The sequence below is a fragment of the Polypterus senegalus genome, chromosome 1 (genome assembly GCF_016835505.1).
Source record: "Polypterus senegalus isolate Bchr_013 chromosome 1, ASM1683550v1, whole genome shotgun sequence".
In the NCBI taxonomy this organism is placed as follows: Eukaryota; Metazoa; Chordata; class Cladistia; order Polypteriformes; family Polypteridae; genus Polypterus; species Polypterus senegalus.
Window position 1 is genome coordinate 50,680,528 of NC_053154.1, and position 11,466 is coordinate 50,691,993.

Sequence of the window (11,466 nt, forward strand, 5' to 3'; positions counted from 1 at the left end):
TGTACAGCAGGTGCATGACGCGAAAGGTAACATCTTTCTTTTCTGTGACAGAGAATGCAAAATTTAACATTTGCTGTACACACAGCATGATATACATATGAAAAAATATTGCCTTTTACATACACAGGTACCAGAAACCTGTCTTAGTTGACATTTAAGAGGAGTTATATGTTCATCTTTAACACAAAATATATCATTGTATATGAAATGTCTTAATAAAATATGGCAGGTTTTTGCACACAAAGCAAACTTTTTATATAAGCTCACAGTTTAAATTGTAGTTTTCACTCTAACGTTCATTTTTGAAAGATGTTTAATTTATTTACAGTTACTTATTTGACTGACACCATTATCCAAGGCAACTTACAATATGACACAATTGGTTATGGTTCATTTATTTTTTTCCAATTGGAGCACAAACTAGTTAAGTGACTTTCTCATGGTCACACAGTGTCAGGAGGATTTGAACCGTCAGGGTTTGAAGTCCAGAGCTTTAACCACTATGCCACACTGCCTATCAAACTGCAGGTATTATTGTGTTGCCAGTGACTTTGAACTGTGAAATCTGCATATAAAAGAAATGGATGGAAGGATGAACTATTATACTGGAAAGTATCAGTGAAAGTTATATTTCAGTTTGGTGACCCCTATATTTTATATACTATATGTAGATTTTAAATACTATCTGTTAGACCTGCTTAGTCCATTTCTGGGTTGTGAGGGTTATAGCCTCTCCAGGCAGCATAATTGTGCAAGGCAGAAACCACATCTGCTTGGGCTAAAATCAGGGCATATATTCTGAAATGCTCACTGAATATTCATCCTAAAATATTAAAATATAAAGGTCTATCAAAGAAAGTCAAAAACACAACAAGGAAAATAATTTAACTTTTGAAGATGGCCAACAAACAGCTCAGTCAGAGAAGCACACTGTTATTATTGTATACAAAGCATAGTAAAGCCTGTAAATACTGAATTGCAATCAGTGTTTAATTTAACATAAAAATTACATTTACATTCAACATATACTGCATGGCATAACAGTATCAAAGCATAGCCTAATGCTTACACCTAATAACAAAGGCTTATTACTTGTAGTATCTCAGTGATTTCATTGCACTGATTTTGTACAGTTCAACGTTATTTCTTATATAATAAACCACACTGATGTGCTTCTGTCCTGAACTGTCAGTTTAATTCACACAGACTAATAACTAATACAATTTTCAGTCTACCATATAAAGTAGTTTTTAATGTTATCATAGTGTAATAACACACTAGTTAAGCTCAATTAACATTTACAGCAGATGGAGTTTTAAAATATACAAATAAACTGAGCTAACATTTGTCAGTGAGAAAAATGTTGTATAAGGACATTTTTGGTTATTTTAGAGTAACATTTTCATTAATGAATACTGATCACAAAATCTTGTGTTTTTCTTTATCACAGTTAACTTTAAAGAAAATCTTAATAGCAGCAACATTAACTTTCATTTCCACATTGTTTCATAGCTCTGGGCTTAATACTCAAATGTGGTGGAAACCATCTTAAAAGTAAAGCTGGTGATAGCAGCCTGCAGCAGAACAACTGCTTCTGGGGAAATTGTCAGATGTGTGTACTAGACTGGAAACTATTACTTTTCTTAGTTTTATTGTGTCTTTATAGAAATTGCTTGTGGTGTTCTTAGATAAAGCATCTTGAACTTGGAGGCCACCAATTGCACCGAGACTTGTGATCCATGTGATATCTTCAGAGAGTTGAGGACTTTCTTTTGCAAAAATTGAATTTTTGTCCAGCATAGAGAGTTGCCTCACGCAACCAAGAAGTCGAGGAAATCTGCTGGTTCTTGGAGTTTTTATACCCTGTTCATTAAAAAGATAAGTAGCACACATTACAACTTAATCTGTAAAATATAGGAACAGAGTAAGAGCAGTTTAGTATTGACAGATATGTAACACAAGATTAGTCATATATAACTGATTAGTGTAGAGTCATTTCTTTCTTACATATCTATCTATCTATCTATCTATCTATCTATCTATCTATCTATCTATCTATCTATCTATCTATCTATCTATCTATCAAAAGTATTTTATGCCTAAATCCATTTGACTGTGAGCCTGTCTTTCTGTATACATAATATACTGTATATAAATGTGTATTTATACCTAATTCTATCTATCTATCTATCTATCTATCTATCTATCTATCTATCTATCTATCTATCTATCTATCTATCTATCTATCTACATTTGCCTATTTGGTTGACTTCTTTTATCCAAGGTGACTTACAATAGTTAAACAACACTATTGGTTACATTTCTTTTGCTTTTCCATTCGGAGCATAGGCATTTAAAGTGCAGTGGCAGACCTACATTTTTGGGGGCACCTTTGCAACCAGAAATGAGGTCTAGATAACCACTGTTAACTTCTTCAATGGGGTTGTTCCACGACACAACAAATTTTCTTGAAAATGTAACCATTACATCTCAATTTTTGATTCAAATTGGTCAGCTGGATTATCTCGCATATCAAAGTCAGTGGTGTGAATAAAATGTTCACATGCCTTATAGTTTTTGAGTTATGGGGAGATGAAAATTAGATAAATGTTATATAAGGTATCTGCATGGTGCATCATAGAATGATGAAATACAATATTGAAAAGAACATAGTCACAGTCAAAGCACATTTTACAAAAAACACTTTTTTCTGTTTTTGCGAGAAACATATTCATGTGCAGTTTGTCATATGAGAGCTTCCTTGCATTGTCATTTTCTAAGTATAAAGAATTTAAATACTTTTCAGTCATGGTAGACTGAAACGTGTCCTTAGGATTATTAAAATATTGTATTGTTATGAACACTTTATTGAAAAAAATTCTAGTCTGGATTGCTATCATGAGTGTCATCACATTGAAATGACAATTACAATGCTAATGTGAATATCCAGTATCTGCTGCAGTTTGCCCATCAATATGTTTAGCTGCTATGGTATGCAATGGCCATCATCTGTGATTCATCTGTTTTATCATTAAAACAGTTTTCCTGTTCACAAGCTAATAATTTTTTTCTGCCAGGTTTTATGGATAAGTAAAATATAATCTTTATTACCTGGAAATCTGAATAGGCTCTTTTATATGATATGTCCTCATTTCTTCTCATGCTGGATTTAGTAAGTCTGTCTTCAGGAGGATGAAAGGCCTTTTTATGAATTTTAAAAGGCTCAAAATAAATATTACCACAATATCCCTGCCAGATCTATAAACAAAAGTATCTGTGAAATACCGAACATACATACATAAGCAGCATTAACAGTAGAAAACAAGATAGATATGTTTCTTTCTAATCAAAACAGGTAATATGTAAAATGTCACCCTTGCACTTGTCCATTTTATACAAATATTTTGTCAATTACAAGACTGTGGGGAGTCAGAACTTATACCAGAAGCACTAAGCACTAATAAACCCTGGAAGGGATATCATTTCTTTGCAGCCTCTGCATCCCAGTGTAGAGCCATCATTTAAACTAAGCTGCATATCTCTGAGATATAGGATACAAGTACATTAAAAAAAAAATTTGGGGGAGGATATACAAACTCTTTAAATTTTTATTTCATGTATAAAGCAGAAAAGTTGTAAATGTTACAAATTTTAACATAACTTTTTCAAAACCACTTAATGTAATTTAAAATTTTAGAAGCTGGTACCTATCCTATAAGAGACAGAGAAATTATATTTTTGCAAATGTCATTTTTATTCTGTCTTCTTTTTCTGTCCTTCTGTACAGTTGTTCTCTGAAATAACACCATTATACTTTTTATTGAACTGAGCGAATCTTTTTAATGAAGAGTGCAGTTCCATATATGCTCAAACAATGAGGCTAAAACAAATAAAACATAAAGCCATCTGTGTCCATGTCACTGAAGGTATTCAAAGTTAAACTCCCAGGAAATATGTCTTTTACTGTATTTTATTTTGCCTGTCATTTCCTGACAGGTATTTTCTCATTTTTTTATACATATATATCTTATAATGTGTGTGGTTTATTTTTTATCTAATAGCCTGTTTTCAGCTTCACTGTTTGACAGTACATGTTGTACTTTTTAATTTATACTAATCTGCTATATAATAAAATGCTACTGTGTGTGTGTGCGATCCCCCCACTTTTTATATAAAGTGTTTCTTAATCATTTCTAAAGAAGGTGCTGTGTAAAATTACTGAAGCCTTCTTTGACCATTTTGGCAGAGTGTGACCTGACTTTAGTTTGTGAATTAATTTGTTGCAGTTTGCACTTATGTATGTAGTAGTTTTCAATGCAGTGGCTGCCATTTACTGTATAGTTTCTGTTTTGCACCTTCCCATTTATTTTACAGTTTAGGGCACTGACATCAAGAAGATCCATAAGCTACGAGGGTACAAAACATGTAAGCTGACGACTGGTACTTCTTGACAGGAATTTTGGAGATTATAAGGATTTTTTTAGTTGACATGTTAATTGTGGCTTTGTTAATTTTTTACTAGGTGGTTTTGCTCGCGAAACCCCTTGGCCTGCGCTACGCATCAGCCACTTCACCTTTCTGCTGCTCGTATATTTGGATTTCACTTTCACCAAACAACAAATCTTTTAATTCTCGAAGATATGCCTCTCCATTGGGAAGAAATACTACTTTTCTCTGATGTTAACATGAATTAGACAATCTACAAGTCTCCGACTTAAAGTTTAAATGCAAGCAATATATTAGATCTCCTTTCACTGTTCATTATTTCACAGAGTAATAATTTCCGTTTGCTTGCGCTAATGCGATCTTTACTATCATTTTTTGACTTTCAAATTTTAGTACTTCCATTATCTCTAACCTGCTCTGCATGTGTACCACACCAACATTTTTCAATTCTTTATGACGTTCTACTTTGTCATCTACTCTTTGTCTTTTATTTCCAGCCCCGAGCGTGGTTAAATCTCTTGGCACAAACTCTCCTCTCATGGGACGTGAAAGTATCTCTGAAAAAGTCATGTCTCGTCCCAGGATTTTTTTTTATCATAATATAGACTTTTTAACTTAAAAAATGTCTATACCTAGCTGACTTTAAACATTCACATGTCAGCGTTTGTTTAAATTACAAATGTTATATTATAAAAATAAAATTACTAAAATTTGAAAATCTTCACTTTTAATTGTATTTGAAAATAGAAACATTTTATGGTCTTTTTAAATAGAAGCAGATATGGGTCCACTTGATTTTAGATCTCAAGCCCTATAGACTGAGCTCCGATTCTTCTCAATATAGTTTGTGCAGGAACATGAAAGTCCTGTCCACATGTGGTGGCTTATGTAATAATATTGTTTTATTATTGCTTAAATAAATCCTTTAATAGGAGAACCCAGTAGTTTTTTGGTTAAATGTATTATGTGTTTTATTATAACTCACTTGCATATAATTTACATATTAAATTGATCAACATAGTTTAATTCTTTTTGTATTCTTACACTTCAAAATACCAGTAAATCTTACTTCTAAATTTGTTACAGTTCAATGTGTCTCCTCATACTAGCCACTCAAAAATAATATTAGTCAATCATTATCCAGCCCGCTATATCCTAACACAGGGTCATGATGGTCTGCTGAAGCCAATCCCAGCAAGCATAGGGCACAAGGCAGGAACAAATTCTGGGCAGGACACACACACACACACCAAGCACACACTAGGGACAATTTAGGATTGGCAATGCACTTAAACCTGCATGTCTTTGGACTGTGGGAGGAAACTGGAGCACCTTGAGAAAACCCACGCAGAAAGGGGAAGAACATGCAAACTCCACGCAGGGAGGACCCGGGAAGCGAACCCAGGTCTCCTTACTGTGAGGCAGCAGTGCTACCACTGCAACACTGTGCCGCCCCAGTATTAGTAATAATAATTAGTTAAGTCAATTTTAGGGAGTCTTAACTATTTCTTCTTTGAGCACACTTACTATTCATAGCTACTAATATTACTTTGTTTTAACTTTTTGAGTAGTCTATTTTGTTAAATTTTCAGTTTTCCTTTTTTGCAATCTGAGGGTGAAACCACCAATAGACTTAAACAATATTTTAACAGGGTTAGCCAAGTAACTAATGAAGAGCATAGTCAATAATAGTTTTGCCATGTTACCTTAGATATCTTGTAAATGAGTTGATATTTTGAAATATACATTACAAAGTGGATGCATGTTAGCTTTACAGATGCAGAGTGCAGGGATTGAATTCAGCACTTGGATATTGTGAAAGTGCAATCTGCATGTTATTCCACAACCTCTGGGTACTACAGCAACCCCCCCTCTACCCCCCATTCCCAAAGATGTGCAGGTGGAGCTTATTGGCAATTCCAAGTTGGCCCATGAGTGTGAGTGTGGGTGTGTCATGAACTACCACCCAGTACATGGTATTTCCTACAGTGAGTCCAGTGCTGCTGGGATAGCCTCTATTAGTCTTACATTCAATTAAATTGGTATGGTATTGACTGACTGACTGACTGTCCATGTTCACTGTGTGATACTTTCTTTAATCATTTTAACGTATTTCAAGGTTTTTCATTTCCTGATTAATTTAAAAGAATAGCTTTAAAAAAATTTTTAAAAACTGGTCACTGTCATTCATGAACTCTGGTATAAGCAGATCCTCTTTAAAATCTTACAACTGCTACCCCTTTAATAACCATGTAGTTGTAGAGCTCAGAGCTGCCAAAGTGCGTAGAAGCTTTCCCCAGAGAAGACAAGCTAATCTTCTTCTGCTTTAAACCTAATTAATCCAAAAAGGCTGGAGTTATTTATAGTATATCTCTTTATCTCGGAGGGAGACCTTCAGCCAGTCCAAGTTCATAGTAGAGCTACTAGTGTTTACCTAATGCTGACATGCAATCAGTGAGCTGGGCTTACCCTTAGAGAACTCATTGGGCTTGTTGGATGATGAAAGTAGGTGGAAGGGTGATTTTGGGATACAGGTTTTAAAGTCCTATGGAAAAACACAGATAACAAAAAGTAGAATTGGTTATCTAAATGAAATTTTTGTATTGTTTATATATTAATATATACTGCATTCTTTCACGTGGACAGTATTATTATCAAGTGCATTTCACAATTTCAGCAGTGAGAAACTGGAAAGTGTGCTACACCTCTGTTTACATTAATAATTTACCAAGATACACTACATATTTACTTTACTAAAAAATGTATATGCATGCTGATAATAGGTTATCTAACACAGTAATAAATATAACATTCCTCTTCTGTCATTTTAATTCTTTGCAAACAAGAACAGACTTGAAGTGCATGTCTTTATTGTGTTACAGTATGCTCTGATGGTGGTTCTATTATTATTATTATTATTGTTATGTCATGGGCAATCCATTCTTTATCAAACCGTCATTTTTTGTGTGCACAGGATCTCGGGAAGCTGAAGTCTATCCTGGTAATATCGGGTGCAAGTTAAGAAAACATACTCAGGCTTCCACACAACAGGGGTCTAGCATGCACATACTTTTGTAACACAAGTGGAAGCAGGAGAACTGGGGGAAAAGCACATGAACATAGGGAGAACATTCAAACATTGATGGCTATGAAAGCCACTGATTTAATCAAAAAACAGCACACAATGGAATGGGATCAGCATGCAAACAGCGATCAAGCTGAAAGTTGAAGGCAGGTTCTCAGAGCTCTCAAGCAACAATACTAACCAATGTCCTAAAGTCCTGCCTATGAACCTTTTTTGTATAAGACAATGTTATATAAAAAGAAAATCAAAGTACAAATGTGCATTTATATGTTCTTGCTTCACCATCATCATGTTTAATTATTTTTAATCAATTAAATCATGCTTAAACATGGCAGAATATTTGTGTTTTAATTGTTTACTTTTTAACATTTCTGTGGATTTTTCATTTTGGTTCATTCCATTCTCAGGTTTAATTAGTAAATAAATTTGGATGTGTAATCCATCCATTTTCAGAAACTGCAAGACAGAGTACATATCCACACACACACATATTCTCTCTTGCCTGGCCAAATGAACAAACATGAATGTCTTTGGGATGTGTGTGTTTTCTGTGTGTGTTTAGGGGGGGTTTGGCCTACAATTGACTGACATCCTATTGTTCCTGCCTTGTGTATAATGATTGCTGGCATAGGCTCCTGCTGCCCCGTGACTAAGCCCTGGATAACTAGGTTTGGAAGATGTATGGATAAATTTATTATTATTATTAATAATCTATCTATCTATCTATCTATCTATCTATCTATCTATCTATCTATCTATCTATCTATCTATCTATCTATCTATCTATCTATCTAATGGATTAATGAATGCAGCAAGGTGGTGCACTAGCAGTGAAGGAGACTGGGGTTTGCATCTGTATGGAGTTTGGATGTTCTCTCTGGTACTCCAGTTTCCTCTCACAGTCCAAACACATACAGGTTAGGCAAATTGGCTTTGTTAAATGGCCCTCATGTTTGTGTGTGCATGTGTTCTCCAAAGAACCAAACTCAGGTCACTGGATCTACAGGGTGGCAGTACTAATCATACTAAATTCATACAGTAGCCATGAGATTAACTTTATCATACTACAATAATCACTTTGCGATTGAGTGGCACCCTGTCCAGGAATTGTCCCAGCCTTTGTGTCTGATGCTCCAGCTTCCCCATTACTCTGTTGTGGATAAGTGGGTTAGGACATGGATAGATGGATAGATCCTGTAATCATTTCTCTGCCTTATTTGTTGTATTCCTCTTCACAGCAATTGTAAGAAGTTTATCTTGAGATTGTGTTTTTGGATTGATTGGGATTGTCCAAAACAATGCTTCTAATTAATTATTGATTCAGTTCAAGTTATTTTGCTGTAGACAAAAACTGGTTTCAAACAATTAAGCTATACTGTATATCAGTCAATACCAAAATCTTATCTCAGCAAATTTTGCCTCTTTACAGTATACTAGTATGTATCTCCTTAGTATTACTCAGATGGATATTTTCATTTATACAAATGCAAACTTTTCCATTTCTAACATCTTCATAGTATCAGGGTGTTGTACTGTGTTAGCCATTATGAATGTAGAGAAAAGCCAAGCAAAATGACATCTTTTATTGGCTAACCAATAAAAAAATTGGTTAGCCAATAAAAGGTGTCATTTTGCTTGGCTTTTCTCTAACATCTTTATTAAATTAAGTTGGTAAAAATGATACTTAACTAAGACACTAGTGCTGAGCTACTCACTCATACAGACAGATCTTGAAAAGGTATACATACATACATATATCTACATATACATATGTCTATATATATAAATATTCATACTTACAAGTTTTTTCTGTTTATTCGTGTGTGGTTATTGATGATTTGACCAGTTACCGCTTGAAGTTCTGGCAGATTGAAGGAATAGTTACGGGTAGTGTTTTGTGAATAGACATCCATGGAGACTGGAAACGTGAAATAACTGGAAAGCAAAATGTTGGTTAGTTATATTCATGCTTACCAATTTTCAACTTTAAATTTGTTTGTGTTGAAGAAATTTAGCAAAGTTTTACTTAAATATGTCTTTACATATAGAAAGAAAATGGAGCATTTTATTCACAGAGCCAGATTAATTACATAATGAATGTTTCATCATACAAGATATCAGTATATATATATATATATATATATATATATATATATATATATATATATATATATATATATATATATATATATATATATATATGTGCAAACAGTCATGTAAATAAATAGATGTGGAATAATTTATTTATTGTTGAAAGCATTTAGACCAGGGGTTTGTGATACTGAAAACATGTTGTAAATACAATGTTAAAGTCCAGTTTATATAATTTAATATGTTTGTTTGCAATAAACTTAGTTTCCATTTAACAGAATTGATTTCCTGTTCCCAATAACAATACATTTTTGCTCTTTTCAGTAAATGTTTAATGCAATAACAACAGAACACAAGAGTAGTGTATTTTAAAGTGATTTTTTCCCCATTTTCTACATGAAGTAATGTCTTAATCTGTAAATTGTGGGAATAGTATATTCCATGGAAATACAGTCATTAAATGCTATTATAAAAGTTCATTACAATTACAACATTTAAAAAGTGCTTACCTTTATTGACAGTCCATAGTAAATAATGTTACATACAGTCTATTTTTATTTTTAAAGGAAACTGACGATTTAGCATTCTGTGCACTGCAGATGAACGCAGGAATGGTTTTGTTTACATGTAACTAAGACATTATGGAAACTTCAATTTGACCTAAAACTTCTCAGGTTGCAGTAATTGTAGTGTAACATCCAACAGGCAAACAGAGAGCTGCCTGGCAACGACATGATTTATATAATCTTGACTCAAGCAACAATTTAGCAAGCTTAGCAGGAAGCATTCAATGTGTTTTTTTAGTACCTCAACTCATTTAGACTGAATTTAAAAAGTGTGTTACAACCAAAATTTAGGTTTAATCGGAAAACTTATGATTTAATTTTTAGTGTCACGAGGAAAAAGAGCTTGTCCAGGAAACATCGGGAGGCAATATGAATGAAACTTGGAAAGGGTCACGGAAAAAACAAAGCCACCAAAAATGTTGAAAGTAGCAGGCAATAATAATAATAATAATAATAATAATAATAATAATAATAATAATAATCAGGGCCGGATTAAGGTAGGTGCTATTGATGCTGCGCATTAGACCCATTCCTGAAATAGGCCCAGATGAAAACAGATGAGAATTTTCCGGAAGCTGAACAGTTTTCCTTTGCTATATTAACCTCAAAATAATTCTTAGAATGAAATTTGGAGTCCGACTTTCGGACACCTAGACACAGTGTTACTTATTATTCTGTTACTATTGTTCTTTGCGCTATGACATAACTATAACGTCATTGTGTTTATTGTTAACTGAAGGTTTCAAGTTAATGTTATAAATTTTACGTTAAACAGTTTACTTAGTAATTTAGCTACGTTTTTTGCAATATCTTGGGGATTCTTGCCACTTCATTATTGTTCGGTAAGTGCCACGTAGTAAATTTTTTACCTTGAAAGTTAGTTGTACAGTAAAAATCGATGGCTATTTAAATGGTTATCTGTAAAGGTAAAACTAAAAGCCAGCCCTTGGGCCCGTCATGGATGTTTAGAATTTTTAAAATCCTTGACAGGATTCTGGCCTATTATGAAATTTGAATCGTGGACAAATTTTTACCCCCAAGAGCCTGAACTGAGTCACTTTGACCCAATGTCTCTGCAAATTCATTTTTTCTTACTCTGTTTTGTAAAAGAGAATTGTGAAATTTTGTATTTCATTGTTAGGTTTTCTGCATTAAGTGCACTTTTCAGACAATTGCTATTGAATGTTGATGTTACGTAGTTTGATGTTAATCTCGAGTTGTTAAGATACTATGTCGTTATTATTATTCATGTTCAATAAAGGCTGGCTGGTTGCGTCG

At 33.6% G+C, this 11,466-nt stretch overlaps 1 protein-coding gene across 1 annotated transcript; it reads right to left on the bottom strand.

The window, feature by feature from the left end:
• Window positions 1-982: 982 nt before the first annotated feature.
• Window positions 983-10,252, bottom strand: LOC120517856. The gene is made up of 5 exons (XM_039740360.1): window positions 10,132-10,252; window positions 9,332-9,466; window positions 6,916-6,991; window positions 3,112-3,258; window positions 983-1,863 (listed from the first exon to the last, which is right to left on the bottom strand). The coding sequence occupies exons 2-5, from the start codon at window positions 9,442-9,444 to the stop codon at window positions 1,549-1,551; spliced, it is 651 nt and encodes a 216-aa protein (XP_039596294.1). The 5' UTR covers window positions 9,445-9,466; window positions 10,132-10,252; the 3' UTR covers window positions 983-1,548.
• Between the last annotated feature and the right edge of the window lie 1,214 nt (window positions 10,253-11,466).

Bases quoted from the DNA above. Each gene is read 5' to 3' on its own strand.
- LOC120517856 (XM_039740360.1), bottom strand. From the start codon at position 9,444: ATGGATGTCTATTCACAAAACACTACCCGTAACTATTCCTTCAATCTG. The intron at 6,992-9,331 runs GTAAGTATGAAT...GTTTTTCCATAG, and splicing joins CGAATAAACAGAAAAAACTT to GACTTTAAAACCTGTATCCC. The intron at 3,259-6,915 runs GTAAGCCCAGCT...TTTTGTTTATAG, and splicing joins GCCCAATGAGTTCTCTAAGG to ATCTGGCAGGGATATTGTGG.